This window comes from Porites lutea, chromosome 12, assembly GCF_958299795.1.
Source record: "Porites lutea chromosome 12, jaPorLute2.1, whole genome shotgun sequence".
Taxonomy (NCBI): Eukaryota; Metazoa; Cnidaria; class Anthozoa; order Scleractinia; family Poritidae; genus Porites; species Porites lutea.
Window position 1 is genome coordinate 22,895,928 of NC_133212.1, and position 22,355 is coordinate 22,918,282.

At 38.5% G+C, this 22,355-nt stretch overlaps 2 protein-coding genes across 2 annotated transcripts; both read left to right on the forward strand.

Annotated features, from left to right (window-relative positions):
- The first annotated feature begins 261 nt into the window (after positions 1 to 261).
- On the forward strand, positions 262 to 11,718 carry LOC140921624 (deubiquitinase MYSM1-like). The gene is made up of 15 exons (XM_073371630.1): positions 262 to 422; positions 634 to 736; positions 832 to 902; positions 1,964 to 2,013; positions 2,335 to 2,377; positions 2,959 to 3,003; positions 3,306 to 3,372; positions 3,791 to 3,889; positions 4,481 to 4,733; positions 5,567 to 5,640; positions 6,538 to 7,560; positions 8,197 to 8,472; positions 9,190 to 9,378; positions 10,037 to 10,275; positions 11,116 to 11,718. The coding sequence occupies exons 1-15, from the start codon at positions 322 to 324 to the stop codon at positions 11,327 to 11,329; spliced, it is 2,847 nt and encodes a 948-aa protein (XP_073227731.1). The 5' UTR covers positions 262 to 321; the 3' UTR covers positions 11,330 to 11,718.
- A 711-nt stretch (positions 11,719 to 12,429) lies between these two features.
- Positions 12,430 to 18,014, forward strand: LOC140921554 (hydroxymethylglutaryl-CoA synthase 1-like). Its single transcript, XM_073371558.1, has 5 exons — positions 12,430 to 12,910; positions 13,825 to 13,950; positions 14,448 to 14,778; positions 15,911 to 16,093; positions 17,304 to 18,014. Exons 1-5 carry the CDS (start codon positions 12,463 to 12,465, stop codon positions 17,671 to 17,673), a joined length of 1,458 nt encoding a protein of 485 aa, XP_073227659.1. The 5' UTR covers positions 12,430 to 12,462; the 3' UTR covers positions 17,674 to 18,014.
- The last annotated feature ends 4,341 nt before the right edge of the window (positions 18,015 to 22,355 follow it).

The following is a 22,355-nucleotide window of genomic DNA, read 5'->3' on the forward strand; positions in this document are numbered from 1 at the left end:
TGTAATGGGGTAGGGGTTCTGAGAGGCCAGCGGCACATACCCAGCAAAAATTAACCCAAGTAACCCCCCACCTCCACCCCTTCACTCTGGGTGGCTACACTTGTAAATTACAAGTGTAAAAGTTTTATTAAATTGACCCCTGGTGGCTTTCTCGATACACCCAGCACAGCTGGTTCATTATCCCTCCCCTCCCCTCCTTACTCTCCATCCATAAAATGTAGATGAAGCAGCAAACTGATCAGCTGCTCTATCCCTCCCAAGTCTCCCCTGACGATCCCGACCCCCATACCCCTCGTTCCAGTCTTTTGTTGGGCATTCAAGATGGCGGAATCGGAAGACGAAATTGATGTGGAAGACATTTCCGACGGCGAACACATATCCAACTTACGAAACGTGGTTGAAGATGATCAAAAAGAAAGCTGGTTTGTAGATGATTATTTTATAGTCTTTACCTTTTTTTTCGTCTTAAGACACTTGCAAAGTTAAAATTATAATCTTATATTAAAGCTCATTGGGATAAACGGCTGATAATTAAAAGGCCGTTTTGAGTCGAACGATTTTTGATATTATGCTTAATACGCTTGTTTATCTTTGTTTCAAGGTGCCACCTTTTGATCTGTTTTTTACTTGTAGGTATGATAAAGATATTGGCAATCACAGTTTTCTAAACTCTTCAAGAAGCCCATTTTCATCTGATTACTGCGATGCCAATTCATGGCTTTTTGATACCAACTCGGTGAGTGTACAATTAACAGCTGTTTTTAACAGTTCGAGAGCCATGCTTGGATTAAACTAATATTTCATATTTAACATAATTTTTTGATGTGTCAGGTCTGGTCCTTAGACCCTTCTACTGATGATAAAAGTAGAGCATTGATCGAAAAGATGATTCTCGAGGAACAGTATCCTTATCAAATAGTTTACTCATATGAAGAATATAAGCCACACACCGAGGGAAAAGTAATCTTATTAGCCGAACATTGGTTCAGAAAAAATATTTTGTTTGAATGTTGGTCGTTAAAAAGATCTAAGCTTAAGTGTATAAATCCGGTAGTTAAAGTAAGGGAATTATTTTCTGTGGAAAGTTTTGTGCACAGATGATGGACTGGATCAAGTGAAGTGTTATTATGCCTTGTTATTGGCCTCTGTGTTAAAGGCTTTCAAATGTTCTCAGTGGTTCAGATTTTTTCTGACAAAGGGTTAGCATTCTACGATGAGGGACAAAAGTGTTGACACTTCCGTAAAATGGCCCCTTTTTGCATAGTGGACATACCCTATCCCCTTTCCCTGTCTACCCCTCAAGGACCCTCAAGTCTTTCTTTTACTTTAGACAACATTGATTCAGGGGGTGAGGAGATTTACATCGTTTAAAAGGAATGAAATAATACATGAATTAAATGTTTGATAAAAGCACCCGTTTCAAATAAGTGTGTCAACTACTTTTGTCCCTGATTGTAGCATTAGTATCCTCAATCAGTGGACCTCTTTAAACAGTAGTAGAAGACTGAGGAGATTTGACACTTAACCCTTTAAGTCCCAATAGTGACCAACATCAATTTTCTCCTAACAATGTCCATACATTATCATGAGATGAGGTTATGAGAATTAATAAAATGATCACCTAAGAGAAAATGCTTTGATCTTTTGTCAAATTCTCTCAACTCATTCCTTAAGGAAATATATAGAGATCAGTTTGGAGTATTTGTATGTGGATATTGGGGCTTAAAGGGTTAAATAAACTTGTTACATGTATATACAGTCAAACCCCGTTAATGTAGATGCTAAGGGGGCCACAAAAAGTGTCCTTATCAACGAGGTGTCCATTTTGAGTGGGTTTCCATAACCTAAAGTGGGGTTTTACTGTGCCAAGTATCGATGGAACATGTGTTTTGTGTGGACCACACACAATATGCAATTTACATTATTTTTTTGTTGTGATGAATGTTTCCTTGACTGGGATTAGGATGTATGTTTACAGGTCAGCCCCAACAAAGTCACATAAGCCTTTATCAGGTGAGATATAACATACAGTATACTGGTATGTACAATACTAATATACTGGTGTACATACTGTAAACTTCTGCTTATAAGCCCTCCCAGTTATAGGCATATCTACCTGTAAACTAAAACAAACATCCCATTATAACCCCTTCCTGGATATGACCCCCCTCCCCTTTAAGCTTTTAATGAATTTGATTTTTTACGACTGACTCGAGTGAATTCAAAAAGTATTTTGATCAGCTCTTTTAGTTCAGATAAAAGCACCCCCATTTGAAAATGATTAACTGCTTTGTTTAATAAAATGTTTAAAACATATCTTGTTTTATCACACAGTTTCTTCAGAAATAAACAAGAGGAAACAACATCCTGTGAGAAGGTAATAATATATTTTATTTTGCTGATACTGACTGATACAGACCACTTATTAGCCAAGAGTGAGGCCATTACAGGGAAATCTCAGATGAGTCCTTGATGAGGTCAATACATCAAGGCCTAGGTCTGAGATTTCCCTATAATGAGTGAACGGATAACGTTAATAAGTTATTTATTATATGGCCTTTTTGGCACCTTTTTCTTTAATTGAATACAATAAAAAACACTGGAAGTAATATTCAACATCTGCGTGCAAGAGGTCATTTGAAGTCGTGTTCACTGAACCAAAACGAATCTGGCTTTAGTCACTTAACCATTTAGGTCCCAAGAGTGACCAACATCAATTTTTTCCTAACAACATCAGCAGATCAACAAGAGTAAAGGTTATGAGAATTAGTAAATTGATTACCAAAGGGAGAATGCTTTGATCTTAAACCAAATTCTCTCAACTATTCTCAAAAGAAATGTATGGAGAACAGTCTGGAGAGTTTGTATGTGGATCTTGGGGCTTAAAAGGTTGACACCTTGTTATAAACATGTATAAACATGATGGAAGAGTTATTGAGAACCTACTTTTATAATCAGGTCACCAAGCACTAAGGTCAAAGGGAGTATCAGAAAATCTGGAAAGTAAGTTAAGCAGTATCATATTTTTTTAGATTTTCCTGTTGTTTGGAATCCATCAACTTGCTTACTCTGATCAGAGTGGCTGGGAAGCAGTCCAGAATCCTGTGATCTGGGCTTCAGTTTCCTGTGGTACTTTGATGATTGGTACCTCACTAATCTAATCTGATTGTAGTTCTTTTTTGACTTAAGGCACAGTTTTGAATCAAAAAATGAACTCAATATTTACTACAGCTCTATTGTAATTAGTACTGGTACCAATGCTTGATTGGGGCTTCATTGTTTGGCTTTCATTGTTTTCTCATTAGGGAACTTTCTGTTACCCATAGAAAACCCTGGACAGTGGAGGAACAACAACTGTTTGAACAGGGACTGGTAAATATATTCATCTTAATTTCCCCAGGGACTATTCTTACCATGAAGGGAAGTGGTCATCTCTTCAATTTGTGGATGGGTTTGCATAATAGGGCAGACAACATACCTACCTTGAATCAGGGCTTGAAAAAATCTTGAATTCCATGTTGTCCTTTGGGTAAGCAACTTTCCTATGATTTTGTTAGACGATGACTTATTGGACACTTGTCCATTGAGCAAGTGAGCTTTTAAAAGCTGCTTCTCCCAGCATGGAAGTCTACTGTCTAATTGTCGCAGACTACTGGATGGGGCTTTTTTCAATCACTGTTGTACAGCATCATCTCTCACACCATCTTTTACAGTATTTAGAGCACCTTGATTTTAATTAACAACTGGGTTACCATCTGATGATAATTATTTTTCTTGCACATACTTTAAGGGTGTGTATGGGCGTAGCTGGACAAAGATTGCAAAGATAATACATACTCGAACAACTCTCCAAGTGAAGAACTATGCGAAACAGTATTTCAAACAAAAGGTATGTTCAGTGATGTTGGTGACAGTAGATAATATTATAATGGAAACAATTCTAGCAAAGAGTTGAAACGTTACTCAGGAGTCCCAGATCTGTACTACCCAAAAAGGCCTCTACATGTAGAAGGTTCTAGGTGAATAAATTATTCTGGTGGCAGTGATCATCCTAGCAGAACCCCATAGCTAAGAAAATTTGGTTGTCTATCCATTGGAAAAATTTTGGTAGTCACGTAACTGTACATACGTCCGTCCACTGGTCTGTCCGCAACTCAGGGAAACCAATGTGAAATCTCGCACTTTGGAACCTGCAAACTGATATTGCAGATTCATTTTGTGGTCACTTGACAGTTGTGTGGTCAATTGACAGTCAGCTGTCAACCCATCAAGGTCATTTGTTTTTTTAATGTTATCCACTGACAAGTTATTAGTTTTCAACTGATCGCAGGCTTAACTCCAGGTGGATTTCTTTGCAGTGGTTACAAGTTTATTATTTGAAGTAAATTATAAATTTATGAAAAAGAGCTTCACCTTTAGCCTGGGCTAAATCTCTACATTACTGTCTCATTGCGTGTTTTTTATATCCTTCATTCTCCAGAACAAGAGTCCTGTAACTTTTGAAATAGATGAAACTCAAGGAATACAGGAACAATGTGATGAAATGTTTGTGGTTGCCAATGTTGAAGAAGTTGTGAGTGACAATTGTGTGACTAAAGAAGATCAGAGTTGCCAATCCAGTGATGTTTTCCTTGTTTCAAGTGTAAACCCTGACAGTGCTGAATCAGATGAAGATATTGAAGTAGACATTGATGGCTCTGATAGTGAAGGGGATGATAATTCCCTAATTCCAGGTAATTAACAATATTTGAAAAAAAATCAAGCAGACATTAGCAAAGGTCCTGTGGTTTTCACTTATAATGCTTGTTTTTATTCTAGACACATTTTAAATTTTTGTCTGGGACATTAAAGCCGTCCTAAGACAACTTTAACGTCTAGTATGAAAACGGTAAAATTCACAGAATATAAAAACCTTCTTTATGTATTATATCTGTATAATATTCAAGTCACCTGAGGCTGTGATAGGGAGTGCACAGACTAAAATGACCTCACCCCCCTGTTACGTTGAGCAGTAACTTCCAATATCCCTCAGGACCCAGTTGTTCAAAGGCTGGATAGTGCTATCCACCAGATAAATCACTATCTGGTGGATAAGTATTAGGAAAACCAATTGCGTTATCCTCTGGTTAGTGATTTATTCAGTGGATATCATTATCCCACAGCCAGGACCTGGAGTCTTATGTGTAGGTATTGATCTAGGAAACTCAGAATTCAGAAAAGGGCATAGCATGAAAAAACAGCCATTATTTCACAATGCCACCATTGCTTTCCTTGTAAAATGATGTGTAGAGAAACAGGAACAGAAATTCCATACTGATCATGCATCACCACTCAGATCAGGGTAGTGCTGCTGATTGATTGAAGAAAATTTTCAGCCAATAAGTAACACTTCCCAGATCAACATAGAGTCACATCATCAATGTGGAATGTCTGCACTCATCTCTCAGATGTCATTTGGGAAACCAGAAGTGGCATTGCAAAATGTCAGCTGTTTTGTCAGGCTTAAAGGAGCTGCGAAAAAACTGGGATTAAATGATCATTATTATTTTCTTTTATGAAATTGTAGGTCAAACTACCTCTTGTCCTGAGGCTGTTTATTCAGCTCTTGTTCAAGCAGCAGCAGAAGAGGAGATATCACAGGTGAATAATAAATCTTATTTCCAGGGTCTCTATTTTGCGTCTTTCTTACATAAAGGAACTGGAAGAAGAGACCCTGGATGTGAGATTTGGTGAGCCAAGTTCTTTGTAGTCACAGTACAAAAGAAAGTGCACTAAATAACAGCATGGAAATAAAAAGTATATGACATTTATTATTCATTTTTTCATCTTCCAAATCATCCCTTTTATATCTTATTTCAAAATAGTGTGCCAACAGCTTTAGCATTTCAACTGTACTTGGGCGCAGACATCTGCTACAGTGTATTTCCTTTGTTTCATGCAGTGCAACAAAGAAACTACTTGTACAGAGCTTATTTCTTTCTTCTGATGAAGGCTTAACGACTAGCTAAAACTTCTTGATTGAAAGGAATATCTGCAAAAAGTAGTCAACATCAAAGGTCACTAACTCTTAATCATCCCAGGACCTTATATCTTAGCAGTAACTGTTGTTCTTGTCCCATAACCCCTACAATGGGTTTACACTAATGTCACATGGTGCCAAGTGAACAAATTGCACCAGAACAGGGTTTAGTTCTCAATGGACAGGAAGTCTATTGTCCTACCTTTCAACATGGCAATCGGCAGGTACAAAAGGCGGGTCACAGGTCAAAGGTCAGGAGTGCAGGCTAGAGTACAAACGGTATGGTGAATAGACAACACTAAAAGTGTCACCTAGCTCTAATCACAATCCAAAATAGAGCTTCAGCTTGAAGGGAAACTGGTTGTGTTAGTTGTTTCTCAATAGAGCAATGACCTGCACTTGTGATTTGTGACCTGTGATCTGTGTTTTATACCTACCACCCGGGGGGGGGGGGGAATTCCTAAAGTACCCCCCCCCCGGGCTCAACACTCATCGCTGTTGTTATTGTAATTTTTCAGGATCCAGTGATAGAAGAAAATCATTTTATCAGCTCAGAAGAGAACAATTCCTGTGCTACCCACAGCCGTAGCCAAGAGGATTCCAATAAACCTCTTTCCCCATCTTGTGAACACACAGAAACCACTCGTGCAGTGGACAGTGAATCAGGATCAAAGAATAATGTTGTTATGGACGACACGGGTGAACTAAGAATTCTTGTCAGCAATGAAAGTGGCGTAGAAGGCAACTGTGATGAAATGTCGACTGCTGAGGTTTGTTATGACTTTAATGTTTATCAGAGTGAAGTAAACGTTGCTGATAACAAAAACTGTGAGCATCTTTCAAGTACAATTCCCTCTCTCGATAAGTCACGTTGCGTGACACTAGAGGAGTGTCATGCTACACCTTTTGAGAAGTCTTGTGAAGATGGTGAAAAGGAAAATAACTTGCCGTGTGGTGTGGTGGATTCCAATGTATCCCGTGACTCTAGTAACAGTATTCCTAAGAATGACTGGGAACCAGTCACGTGTGGCGAGGCTACGTCATCGGAGCTCATACCGACCTTTGACCGCGAGCAACCTGTAGCGAGCACTGAGAATTGTAACGCGCGTTATAAGAAGATTGTCATTGACAGGAATATTGTACAAGACGTTGAAAAAGAACATAATGCTGAATTTTTCATGGGAAGAGCTCTCAAAACTCCAGAGAGATACATGAAAATTCGCAATTACATTCTTGGAATGTGGGAGAAAAACAAACCAAGCTATCTATTTAAGACGGCAGTAAGAGGCGGGCTTCGAAATTGCGGCGATGTGAACTCTATTGGTAGAGTTCACGCCTTCTTAGAAGACATTAGAGCTATAAATAAGGGATGTCTCGATAGACCAGTCCCACGCGTCAGACAACAAGGAGAGGTTACAGATGCAAAAGAAAACGTCCAGATGGAATCCTGGGTAAATTCATTGAGATCAAGAAAGAAGAGGCCGAGGAACAGAGACGGGGACTGGACTGATTTTTGTAAATCGGAAGGAATGACAATACAGGTATTTGAATTGTGGCAGTCTTAAAAGGCAGGAAAACAATCTCTAAAAGCAGTATTATTTCACTTTAGTTGAGGTTCTTAGTTTGGTTTCCATACTCAAACTACCCCTCCTCCCACCACCGCCCGAAAATGGCCTGGCTATTTCTCATCAGAATTCATCAAGAAGCTCTCTTACTGATTCAAAAGCTGATAGTAAGTGGAGAAGATAAGCATCACATTTACGTCAAACGGCAAACGAGAATTTGTACCTCGTGACCAAGTTTCCGCTTTATTTGTCGTTTACTGTTCATTATTTCTAATAAATTAGTAGTTTCACGCAAATTTTTATCCATAAGAATTTTTTTGAGCTGTTTTTATCTGCTCATTTTCTATTTTGAGAAATTCTTAACTTGAATCTGACGTTTGCCGTATACGTGAAGCTTAAACTCTCTGGTGACAAAACAGCTCTCGCATAAATCGAATACACTTAATACACGTGAACGCATAATATACAGAAACATAAGCCACTGCAGAAAGAAAAGCACATTTAGGAGGTATATTTAACGCCCTCTTCAACGCGCATGGTGTCCTCTAAGAAACGAAAACTGCAATAAAAGGCCAGTGTAATTTAAGAAAACGATAATTTCTTCTATTTCAGCACTTGTCCCCAGACGAGCAAGCTTCTCAAGAAGGAGCCTCAAATGAGAGCAGTTCCGTGATACCCCCTAGAAAAAAGTCTCCGCGTAGCAAGTCCTCGTACGACCCGTTTCTTTTGGTCCCTTGCCGGAAATTCCCCTCTCCGACTGCGGTGCCTTTTGACGTTCTTATCCAATCAGAGACCTTGGTGGTAATAGACACGCATGCGCATATATCAACTACGGAGGTGATTGGTCTATTAGGCGGAACCTACTCATATGGGTCAAGGAGATTAAAGGTACTTAATTTGCTACAAAACAGCTCTCTTACTGTGAAGGGTTGTTGAATAGTTGTTTTGTAATTTTTGTTGTGGAGATACCCCCCTATAATACAAGTCGTTGCGCAATGCGATGCGGAACGTAATCATCTTTTATGGGTGGATTGAGGGTTAAACCCGAGCACTAAGGATTATTGCTTAACACTATAAAACATCAACCCAACTGTTCACAACGCGTAACACCGAAATACCCGTGTTTATTATTCATGTAGTATCCCCTAGCTGTCAATCACGAGCATGTCCAAAACCGGAAGCGGATGCACATTTTCTGGTTCAGTGTTTAGTTGTGGTTTACAGTTTTGTTCTGTCCTTTAAAACTGTTACAGTAGTTTATAAATTACATGTGACCGATCGACTCCTTTGATCGACTCAGTGAAAAACGTTATGAGTATAGTCTGTTCGTTATGTTGTATTTTTATCCTGCCCGAGGAAGTACTAATTTTTAAGGCTGTTGATGAATACTGCAAGGAAACTTGTGTGTTTCCCTCCTGAAATATTTTACTATATTAGGGAGCTCGAGCAAAGACGTTTGTGAGTGACGCACGTCAACCGGAAGTGAGGCCCGTGAGTTTGAACCAAACCACTGCCCAATGATGCAAAAAGTCTACTTCCGGTTGACGTCCTTCGCTCAAAACCGCTGTTGCTTAAGCGCCCTATTGTTATGATATTTTGCCGCAGGTCTCCAAGGCGATCCCGTGTAGGAGCTTAAGCACTGGTCTTCAATGTGAAATGGACCCTGTATCACAGACCCAGGCCTCTGAGGACTTGGCGCATCAAGGACTGGCGGTGGTGGGCTGGTACCACTCGCATCCTACATTCGCTCCCATTCCCTCTGTCCGTGATATTGAAACGCAAGCAAAATTTCAGGTAGGAAATGGTGCACTGGTACCACAGGGACCCTACTCAGATAAAGCTTACCCAGCTACTAAGGAGTGGATCCTCTCTTGAGCCGCTAAAGCTAGAACCGCCTTGATTCCCACAAGAGTTCGTGGTGTCTGGTGTCAATTGTCGGATCAGAAAAACGTAACCGGGAAGTGACCTTTTTTTTCGTGGTCAGGGAAAATTTAGGGACTATTTTTTTGTTTTATTGAGTGGCAAACCTGCTTATATATATCCAGCCGGTTTTTGCCGAAGGTTACTCCCAAATACACCTTGCGTCGAAAAGCTTTTTTTCGGCCAAACAACCGTATCTCCAAGGTAGCCATTATAAAAACTAAGAGTGCAACCATTGCTCCTTTCTTCCTCGTCGCTGTTTCTTTTTCTCCTTTTTTTTTTACTTCGCTGGTGATTTTTGAGCTTATTGGGCGCAAAAAATCTGCCTTTTGGCCGTTTTTCACTCAATTGGCTGCAAGTTTCGTTAACAGGTTCGTTTTTTAAAAAATCGGCTAGATATTTATTGTAGAACGTATTCTTTTTGTACAGTGAAACCTCGTTAAAGCGAGCAAATTATGCCAGTCTCTTGGCCCTTCGTTATATCGAGGTTTCACTGTATCGAGGTTTCACTGTATTTTGTTTTCTGTAAAAGGAATGGTTTGGAAAGGGAGGAGCACCGTTTGTTGGCATCATCGTCAGTCCCTACAATTACAGTAACCCATCCAGCCAATCACAGATCAGATGCCTGACAGTTAGCGACGAATGGGAATCTGCTGGCCAGTACAGATTACCTTACCAGTTTGATTACGAAGTTTATGAAGTCGAGGCTGATGAAGATGAGACGGTAGAGCAAGTGAAAGGGATAGCTGACGACTACCGAACATATCCATTGTAAGAAATTACATGAAATCTCTTAAAGTAAGAGGGGAGGGTTTCAGGAACAGTTCCCCTTTGCCTTCTTTCACTGAGAGATAGATTGTTTAAAGTAGCCTATTTTTCTAAAATCTTCGAGATCGTTTCCCATTGTAACGGGCGGCCATCTTGGTTTCATATGTAACGAGGGTGCAGACGTCGAGGTGTTGTATTGGTGAGTGAATAGAGGCTTTTTTTTTCTCGCTTCCACCCAACCCATCCCCCGCCCCCTAGAAAGATTTGATACTCTTGAAACCAAGATGCTCGCCCATTACAATAAGCTCTTGATCTCGACGATCTTACAAAAAAATTGAGGACTGTAAAACAGTCTACCTAACTGGAATCGTGGTCGTTTCGCCTGAAGCCCGAATATCAATTCGCCAGACGGCGTTTCGCCCGCTGTTAAGTCGATTTGCCGAGTGACTGACAACAATGTGTAACGCGGCGAACATACTTATCGGAGATGGTATTTTAGTTAACCTTGGATTCCACATGTGCGGTCACTGTCTTTCCACGCTTATACCTTTATTCGAGGTTAAAGAACGACAAATTCGCATCAGACGAATGGACTCTTAAGTCCGGGCGATCTGCCGTCAGGCGAATCGATTTTCGGGCGAAATGACCTAGTACCACCTTACATAAGGCTTGTTATGGACTACAAAAAGACAGACCATTTTAAGGCTGCTTGTGAGATCTTGTGAGAGTGAGTCAATGTTGTGTCAAATTGCTGTTAATTATAGTACCACAGTACCCACCTTCTGGAGGTCAATCAAAATTTGTCAAACATTTTACGTTCTCCTTGTTTATTTTTCCCTACAGTCGTGTTCAGCTGAACAGAAGATTTGGTTCCTCTTCGGACTTCAACCTCTTGGACAAACTTTTGGAGTCACTGCGGGCTCGAGTTACTAGCAATTCCAGCGGTAACAGAGAAGCGTTCGTAAATAGAATAAAGGATGGAATCGCTGAAAACATCAAACCTCAGCCAGCCATTCAGCAATGTGAAACTATCGTAGAGAGTTTTCAGCAGGACTAAATTACAGCATCGTTTATCCTATCGGATTACTGAATATTTTTTTGAGAATCACATAAATAAGATTCCAAACGATCAGACACCAGAAACTAGTGTTCGTTCTAAACTAGAAGCATATAAAACTTAATTGTGTTATAGTTATTGTTGTTTTTGTGTGTTCTCTTTCCTCATGTGTCTAAATGAACGAGCTTTAGTTTGGCACTTTTAAGGTTAAGAATTTTTATAGTGCTGTGATTCGCAAAACAATTATTACTTTAAAATGACATCTCTGTAAAAAGAAATCATTATACCCTGAGGTGCCTACGGTCGAGAAATTCTCAATTTTTCAGAGTTAGTGCAAAACTATTTATTTGCATGTACATAATTATACTATAGAAGATTATTTATCGAAGATATATCTAAAGGTGAATAAAATGCAAGGGTGAGTGTAAAACACGAGTACGTTTTTCTCTGGCGTCGCCACAGGAACAACCCAGCTAAGAAGGAAGGATTCAGTATAAGAAGCGGCGCACAAAGTTTACAAATTCCGTTTTTTTTGTAGCGAAATACCTGTGACCCTTTTAACAAAAAGCGGCGCCGATAATTATCGTACACAACAATTTTAAGACGGAATCCATCAGGAAAATGAGTAATTTCAATTTTCATTGGACAAAAACCTTGTACCAGAATAATTTCAACAACATCGCAGTCTTTTTTACATTTTGCAAGGGCTATAGATGTGATTAGTTATCTGCAATAACACCAAAGAAAATTTCTTATGAGAGCCCAAGAAAATAAATGTCAAATGTCACAAACTGGCATCTTACGTACCAATTGAATTTTCAGAATTTTACCCGTGTTTTTACAATTCTTGTCTTTGTCTAGTCTTTGGTGTTATTGCAGATAACTTATTTTATCTACAGTCCTTGAAAAATGTAAAAAAAAAAAAGCTATATTGTTTGAATTATTCTGGTACAAGGTTTTTGTCCACTGATAAATGAAATTACTCAATTTCCTGATGGAATCCGTCTTAAAAATGTTCTCCCACTTTGAACGGGATAACCTGGGAACCAGAGTACGTGTGTTCTATTTTGGTGTCAGCGGTATATAAATGAGAAGATAGGAACACGAGATCAGAAGGTACAAAATCTGAAAAAATGCCGGTCGGAAATTGCCCCCAATCGGGACAGAAATGGGCAGAAAATGTTGGAATTTTAGCGATGGAAGTGTATTTTCCTTACACTTGCGTAAATCAGGAGAAACTGGAAGAGTTTGATGGAGTAAGTAAAGGAAAATATACGATTGGATTAGGTCAGCGTAACATGGGATTCTGTGGCGATCGTGAGGACATCAATTCTTTGTCTCTTACCGTTGTGCACAAGCTCATGGAAAGAAATTCGATCAGTCCCAACGATATCGGCAGGCTTGAAGTTGGGACGGAGACCTTGATCGACAAGTCGAAGTCCGTGAAAAGTGTTCTGATGCAACTTTTTGAAAAAAGTGGAAATTCGAGCATCGAAGGAGTTGACACGACCAATGCATGTTATGGAGGTACACAGGCCCTTTTCAACGCCGTATCTTGGATTGAAAGCAGTGCCTGGGATGGTGAGTTTCATACTTAGTTTGCGATGTGTTAATAAAGGAGTTTTTGACCGGCGATCATGGGCACGAACATGTGAAAAAAATCACCCGTTCTACAGCAGTTGATCATGTGCTTCAAACTTGGGCCTTTCTTCGCATGGCTTTTCTGCTGCATACATCGTATTCTCAGATTTAATCCCTTCTGCATGTTGAAGCCATTTCTCAGGAGGGGGATGGTGATTAGGCGTACCCAAAAGTAAACCTGGAGTCTGCAAAGCTTTCACTGAAAATGGGACAACGTTCTCCTTGACTGACGAATTTTAGATCCATAATTTGACTTTCTTTAGAGGCCCATACTGTACAGATTATATTAGATGATATTAACATAGTTTGGTCTTTCACTCCTTTCCAAAATATGTGCCAGTATGGTGCCCTTAAAATTGGCTGCAGTTTTCTCTACATTTACTTTTGTAGAAGGAAAGGTCTGCAGGCGCGGATCCACACCGGTTTCCACGGTTTTACGGAAATTGGTCAGATTTTTCATAACAAATATCTTTTTTATAATAAAAAACTTTCCAAGTTGAAATTTTGCTCCATATCTGATACAACATGGAAATTAACCTTGATGAAATAATCCGCCGATTTACAAGGCTTTATCCGAGGATAATGAACTGGCCAATATCCCGTATGAATGACTCAGAAACCAAGGAAAGGGGACTTTTGGGAGTTAAAATTAAAAAATTTCCCGGTGGGATATACTTACAGACCCCCCTAGAAGCTTGTATCTTCAGCGCTCGTTTTGGAAATCAGTCAGTATTTATTCTAGATCCGCGCCTGGTCTATTAAAATTATTTTAAATAATATAAAAATGGAAGAACTAAATTTGACACTGACCAGATTGATTGACTAGTGGCTGATAAGACAGGGTTTATTTAAAGGTCGTCTGGCAATTGTTGTTGCTGCTGATATTGCTGTTTATGCTGCTGGAAGTGCCCGTAGTACGGGTGGGGCTGGAGCAGTGGCAATGCTGGTGGGGCCAGATGCACCCCTTGTTATGGAACGAGGTAAGGATGTCTTCTCACAAACAAGTAACTTGAAAGTGTTATTGTTCAATTTTGCCTTTGGTTGAATCTCAACTAATGGCTAAGTTTAAATTGTTTATTTTGCTTAAAACATTCTTTTTCCCAGAGCTGCTAACCTTTTCCCCAGCACCACGGATCAAGAGCTTTGCTGGCTAGTGCCAAACACCGAGTCTGTGTATTTTTTTTCTTGGTGCAAACTCAGAAATTTGAAATGATAACTGTCACGAACAGTAACTGTTAAAAACATGACAGCTACCTGTATTACACTTGAGCTTTATCCTTGAACCAGCCAGAGCTCTCAATCCTTGGCCCTGGCCAGAATGATTGCAGCTGGATGAGAATAAGTTCAAAAGAGAACAAGTTCATGACATATTCTTATCCCTCCTTTCATGGTGAGACTCCAAATATTATTTGGGAATTCACTGTTATTTTTTTCAAGGTAGAAGTAATCTTCACTGATGCTTTGTTTTGTCCTGTAGGAATGAGATCAATACATATGGAACATGCCTATGATTTCTACAAACCAAACATGTCTTCTGAATACCCTGTGGTTGATGGAAAGCTCTCTGTACGCTGCTACTTTCATGCGTTAGATCAATGTTACAAGAAGTACACCGATAAAGGGAACACACTTCACCAAAAGACACAGTTCACTCTTGACGACATAGATTATGCCATATTTCACACTCCCTTCTGTAGGATAGTACAGAAATCATTAGCTCGGTTAATGTTTCATGATTTTCTATGCAGTACAGGAAGCAGTAATTCTGAATCAGAAGGAGATAGATATGCAGGTCTATTACAATTCAGGTATGTGTGTGTTTACTTATTAATACTTAATGAAATGGCAACTGTTTTATATTTGCCAGGAGGAAATATATCAAAAATTTGTTTTGTGGTGTCAAGTAAAAATAAGAGCCAATTTTGTGATCTGTGTTTAGTGGTCTTGAGCAAAGCCATAGTTTTTTTGTTAGGTAGCATTTATGGTCTTTCAAAACGTAGGGATAACATTTACATGACATATTATTTACCTTATTTCCTCGAATAAGTGTCTATCAGGGTTGTCATTAAGAGCCGGGGGCCGGGGATTTTCCCCGGCTACTAAGAGAGTAGCCCCTGGCTACTTTTATCAGAAAATAGAAGAATAATAGAACCAAAATAAATCCCTAGCCATTTGATTCCCCGCCTACTTGTTGTATTTACCCGGCAACTTGAAATCTTAGTGACAACCCTGGTCTATGCTCTAATAAACACCCTCCCCCAAATAAGCGCCTAGGCCTAAGTATTAAACAAGCCTCCCCCTTGTACAAACATCCTCCTCCCCTCCCCCATTTCATTCTCTAATAGTAGGGATACGAGGAAAAACTGCTTCTTTTGCCACTTTATTGATAACTGTCTGTAAACTGTATAAATTGGACCAAGTTACACTTGGTTAAAGACCAACAGGAGAACTTAATAAGCACCCTCTTTTCATTTAGCTAAAATTTTAAATGTGGGCCTGAGTGCTTATTCAAGAAAGTACAGTATGTTCACTTCTCGTGATAATTAACCCCTTTCCTACTGCCACCATTTTACTATGCCACCAACAGTTTCCCTGCAAAATAACATCTGAGAAACTAGTGCAGAAATTCCTCATTGACTATGTTTCAGTACTCTGATCTGGGTAGTGCTTCTGATTGGTTGAGGTGACTGAAATAGCCCGTAAATGTAGAGATATTCCTGGTTGTCACTTCTCATCACCCAGAATGGTAATTTACTTTTCGGGTGCAGAGAAGCAACAACTGCAAATGTACGTTTGCATTTACAAGCTAACCCAAATGTGACTCTCCAAAAATTTGAGCTTACAGCACTTACTTTTTCACCTCCCTCTTTACTCTAATTGAGTAACTGTTGCCTTTATGATCAATTTAGTAATTCTCTTGATGATATTCTTTCAACTTAGGAATGTCAAACTTGAAGAAACATTTCAAGATGAGGCTAAAGCCAAAGAAATAGAAAAGGCATCAATGAAATGTAGTCAAACCATGTATGATAAAAAGACGGCACCATCACTATTCCTTTCCCGTGAAGTTGGCAACATGTACACTCCATCACTGTATGGCTGTCTCGCCTCACTGCTGTTCAGGTACGACTGACAGTAAACTCTCTCAGCAGACACCTCTGTAAAATGGACACTTTCCTTAAAAGGACACCCAGGGCATTTACCAAAAGTCAGAACTGGCCACCTGGACTCAAATCAGAGTTCATTTTGAAAACAAAATACTTTTCTCTCCTCAAATTTTTCGTTTAAACCAGTCACTTCTGTCCATACCATAGACTGATCACTAGATATCCCTGATAAACAATTTATGGCCAGTTCTCACAAATAGTATTAGTGTCCCCTGAGTTAGTTTCTGCATTTCATTAGTCTTTTTGTTTTACTTTTTCCAAGGCAAAAACCTTTCTCTGTAGACACATGTAGAGTTTGTGTCTGCCTTAGACAGTTTACTATACACTCTTTTTTACATAATTACTGAGATCTTTATAAGCTGCAAAGCCATGGGACCCTCACTGGGTCTGTTTAATAGTCAGAGGTGTCTGCTACATACAGGATCATTTACAGAACAGGCCCCAGTTGTTCAAACGTTGGATAGCGCTATCCACCGGATAAATCACTATCCAATGGATAAGTATTACAAAACTTAATTGCGTTACAACTGGGGCCAGGTGGAAAAAGCATTAAGCCTCAATGACATTTGTTTCCAATTGTCACAAGTTGTCTGCTTTATTGAAAGCCTGTTTAATACTGGTTTCCCTTCATTTTTATTAGAACATTTAGGCTGAAATTGACCAAAATTTTAACACATAATGTTGGTTGCGTATGTACCAAGAGGGTGGGCATTGGGATTTATTGCCGTGGGGAAGGAAGGCTGGAAAAAATAGACTTGTCGCCTACTCCCAAACCGTCCCCTGCCCCTAAGTAGATTAGATGTGCATCTTCAAGCAAGACTCGGACAAGGTGGCTGCCTGTAGCGCTCGTTCTCGACGATAGTACGATCGGCAATTAATCAGATCTCTATGATCATACTGTTCACTGTCTGTGAACAGTCTTCAGTAGAGACCACAGTTGAATTCGAATTCCCACTGAAACAACCGGTTTTTAAACGTTTTTACCATGGGAAGGCGCTCTAGGTTTCAAGTTATTTTTTGGACTTGTCTGCCTTGCGTTTATGTACACAGTGTTTAACGCTTCGTTTCGTCGTATTTGGTTAAACCTTATGAGTTAATTTTTTCGTCAAGAGATTGATTTTTATAAGGCAGTGGCCTTGTTGATTCTCCTTTTATTCTATTTACAGCGAACCACTTGAAAATCTAGCGGGTAAACGTGTACTATTCTTCTCGTACGGTTCTGGTCTTGCCTCCGCTATGTTTTCATTTAATATTTCCAACGACATTAGTTCTGGCTCTCCTCTCAACTTATTGGTGACGTCACTCAAGGACATCCCAGAACGCTTAGCGTCCCGGTTACAAGTTGAACCAGAAGAATTTGTGAAGACTCTCACCGCACGCGAAATCACTCATAACAAGAATAATTACTCGCCAAGTTGTTCTGAGAACGAGCTCTTCCCTGGCACCTATTATCTGACGAATGTTGACGAGAAGTTTCGTAGGACTTACCAGAGAACTGTGGACGAATCCTCCAAGGAGGGTTGCATGGTTGTTTGAATTGAACAGACCACAAATTTGGAGAATGGATAGTCAATGCGCTTGGCTGGTTTCCTTAGCCATGGATTCTTTTAATGACTTCGTTGGCAAGTTCTTACATCCATATACTCAAATGTATCTTATTTCTACTTTATGAGCCTTTGGAAAATCGAATTGTAATATATTTTAGCACGTTTGAAATTTCACTTCCACTCGAGCACAGTTGTGCCAGTCCGAGCAATGGGAGGTGATGCAAAACACACGTTCTTGATTTCAAAGTTTACTTTATTTTTGCGGAATGGACAGTCTTGTAACCAACTATTTTGTTAATTAAACTTGCTCGATTGTAATACCGCCATAAAGCTAAGATGTCATCCGTTTTCTCTTATATATTGACTGACCGGTTTTCCAGGAGAAAAATTTTATCAGAACCCCCTTTTTATCATTTAAAGCAATCTAGTACCCCAAACCCCTTACCTTCCTTGTCACGGCAAGTCGTAAATAGGGAATACAAATGAAAAACATTCAATGATTTTTTCAGAATTTCCCGGTCTCGTGTGTTTCGACGGGAAGGTGATTTACCATGTTAATTACCTGGTAATTAGGTTCCTGTGTTCAAATTTGGCTTCTTTTGATCTCTTCTGCGTGGGAAATTAAGGGAGATTTGCCCCTGCTAATAACTTGGTAATGAAGAGTATTTTTTTAACGCGCGATGCCCTTCCAAAACAGTTTTCTGATGTACGAACAAATTAATTTATTTTCTAATTACTTTTGCATAAGTACTGAGGAAGTATATGCCTACCTAGAATATTATTTTCCGTTTCCAACCATACCATCAGTTAAAATCGAAGGTGATGTTTGGCATGTTAGTGTTTGTGAACAGAGCGTCACTTTATACTCGAAAAACTCATTTCTTGCATAGCACAATGCTATTTTACTTATATGTCTGGTAAATACGGTAAATTCAGTTAACTAAATTACACAGTTAAAGAAGTTAACGTTTTAAGGCTAACGAGTTTAAGAAAGGTAATACATTACTTCAGATCTATCGACTATTTTGTTCAATTTAATCGAGTTCCTGAAAAAAAACACTGTTCATTTTTCTTTGCTCTTTGCTATCACGTTGGAGTTTCTTTTGATTGTGGGCGTGGCTGAGGTCACATTCTCTGAGGACCTGGATGGGCAAGAGAAAGTTCAGAGAACACAAGAGGTTGGCTGGAAAACTTGGTTCAACGATGCAATTTGTTGGAATGACCAACATGAAATCGATGAGCGTGAGGATCTTGAGTACCTTGTAGGAGTCTCTTCATGTAAACCTGATATGCTGCATCGACCAGAGCTGTACAAACAGTGTGACTGGGTTGACTCTCAAGCAAACTATAAAGCGATTGCCATAACGGAATTGAGTGATGGAGAACAAGCAGCCAATTGTTGCGGCCAATTGTTAGCCGTGAAGGGTGGCTCTAGCCCTGGGATAATGTCGGCATCCAGTGGCCGAAGCTTGATCACTATTAGAGATCTAGAAGTGAATTTAGCGCAACAAAGCCCTCTTTCCTGCAAAATATTCAAGTGTTTTCTTCGGAATTCAAGGGTTGCGAGTCGTGGAGATCCAATTTGCGAAGAGCTTGAGAGGGTTACAGGCCTTGAGAAAGTGAATGGGGTAAGACTAGGCCTGTGGCACCTCTAGAAAGAACTCAAATTTTTCTCCCGCGCTCTACTATCCGAACGCTTCAAAGGCGTATTTTCGTTCTAGAATATCGTAAAACACATTTTCCTGGCCTATATTGCCGAAAAAAAAGATCGAAAAATGGCCAATTTTTGACCAAAACCATGGACTAACCCCTTAGGAAAAATCTCAATTTTTCGACTTTTTCAACTTCTTGTTTGTATAGCTTAGACAAACGTTTTTTCCTTCTAGAATATCGGAAAACACATTTTCCTGGCCTATAATGCCTAAAATAAAAAGATGGAAAAATGGCCAATTTTTGACCAAAACCATGGAGTAACTAACCCCTTTGGAAAAATCTCAATTTTTCCATTTTTTGAACTTCTTGTTTTATTAGCTTAGAGAAACGTTTTTTTCTTCTAGAATATCGGAAAACACATTTTCCTGACCTATATTGCCTAAAATAAAAACATGGAAAAATGGCCAATTTTTGACCAAATTCAAAAAACATCCCTTTCAAAAAATCTCAATTTTTCGACCTTTTCAACGTCTTATTTTTATAGCTTAGACAAACCTTTTTAATTTCTACAATATCAGAAAACTCAACTTCTTGCCCTATATTGCCTAAAATAAAAAGATGGAAAAATGGCCATTTTTGGGCCAAAACCATGGGTTAACCCCTTTGGACAAATGTCAATTTTTCGACTTTTTAAACTTCTGTTTTTATAGCTTAGAAAGGCGTTTTTTCGTTCTAGAATATCCTAAAAGACATTTTCCTGGCCTATATTGCCTAACAAAAAAAGTTGGAAAAATGGCCATTTTTGGACAAAAACCTTGGGTTAACCCCTTTGGAAAAATGTCAATTTTTCAATTTTTTAAACTTCTTGTTTTTATAGATTAGAAAGGCGTTTTTTCGTTCTAGCTTATCGTAAAAGACATTTTCCTGTCATATATTGCCTAAAAAAATAAGTTGAAAAACTGGCCATTTTTGGACCAAAACCATGGGTTAAACCGCTTTGGAAAAATGTCAATTTTTCGCCTTTTTAAACTTCTTGTTTTTATAGCTTAGAACGGCGTTTTTTCGTTCTAGAATATCGTCAAAGACATTTTCCTGTCATATATTGCCTAAAAAAAAAAGTTGGAAAAATGGCCATTTTTTTACCAAAACCATGGGTTAACCCCTTTGAAAAAATGTGAATTTTTCGACTTTTTAAACTTCTTATTTTAATAGATTAGAAAGGCGTTTTTTTGTTCTAGAATATCGTAAAAGACATTTTCCTGTGGTATATTGCCTAAAAAAAAAAGTTGGAAAAAATGGCCATTTTTAGACCAAAACCATGGGTTAACCCCTTTGGAAAAATGTTTATTTTTCGCCTTTTAAGCTTCTTGTTTTTATAGCTTAGAAAGGCGTTTTTTCGTTCTAGAATATCGTCAAAGACATTTTCCTCTCATATATTGCCTAAAAAAAAAAGTTGGAAAAATAGCCATTTTTAGACCAAAACCATGGGTTAACCCCTTTAGAAAAATGATAATTTTTCGACTTTTTAAACTTTTTGGTTTTTTTAGCTTAGAAAGGCGTGTTTTCGTTCTAGAATATCGTAAAAGACATTTTCCTGTCGTATATTGCCTAAAAGAAAAAGTTGGAAAAAATGGCCACTTTTGGACCAAAACCATGGCTTAACCCCTTTGGAAAAATGTCAATTGTTCGACGTTTTAAACTTCCTGTTTTTATAGCTTAGGAAGGCGTTTTTTTGTTCTAGAATATCGTAAAAAACATTTTGGTTTCATATATTGCCTAAAAAAAAAAGTTGTAAAAATGGCCATTTTTGGACCAAAACCATGGGTTAACCCCTTTGGAAAAATGTCAATTTTTCGACTTTTTAAACTTCTTGTTTTTATTGCTTAGAAAGGCGTTTTTTCGTTCTAGACTGTCGTAAAAGACATTTTGCTGTCATATATTCCATAAAAAAAAGGTGAAAAAATGGCCATTTTTGGACCAAACCCATGGGTTAACCTCTTTGGAAAAATGCAAATTTTTTTGACTTTTCAAACTTCTTGTTTTTATAGCTTAGAAAGCCGTTTTTTTTGTTCTAGAATATCGTAAAAGACATTTTTCCTGTCCTATATTGCCTAAAAAAAAGTTGTAAAAAAGCCATTTTTGGACCAAAACCATGGGTTAACCCCTTTGGAAAAATGATAATTTTTCGACTTTTTAAACTTCTTGTTTTTATAGCTTAGAAAGGCGTTTTTTTCTTCTAGAATATCGTAAAAGACATTTTCCTGTGGTATATTGCCTAAAAAAAAAAGTTGGAAAAAATGGCCATTTTTAGACCAAAACCATGGGTTAACCCCTCTGGAAAAATGTCCATTTTTCGACTTTTTAAACTTCTTGTTTTTATAACTTAGGAAGGCGTTTTTTCGTTCTAGAATATGGTCAGAGACATTTTCCTTTCATTTATTGCCTAAAAAAAAAAGTTGGGAAAATGGCCATTTTTTTACCAAAACCATGGGTTAACCCCTTTGAAAAAATGTGAATTTTTCGACTTTTTAAACTTCTTATTTTAATAGATTAGAAAGGCGTTTTCGCGTTTTAGAATATCGTAAAAGACATTCCCTGTCATATATTGCCTAAAAAAAAAAGTTGGAGAAATGGCCATTTTTGGACCAAAACCATGGGTTAAACCCTTTGGAAAAATGTTAATTTTTCAACTTTTTAAACTTCTTGTTTTTATAGCTTAGAAAGGCGTTTTTTTGTTCTAGAATATCGTAAAAGACATTTTCCTGTGGTATATTGCCTAAAAAAAAAAGTTGGAAAAAATGGCCATTTTTAGACCAAAACCATGGGTTAACCCCTTTGGAAAAATGTTTATTTTTCGCCTTTTAAGCTTCTTGTTTTTATAGCTTAGAAAGGCGTTTTTTCGTTCTAGAATATCGTCAAAGACATTTTCGTGTCATATATTGCCTAAAAAAAAAAGTTGGAAAAATGGCCATTTTTGGACCAAAACCATGGGTTAACCCCTTTGAAAAAAATGTCAAT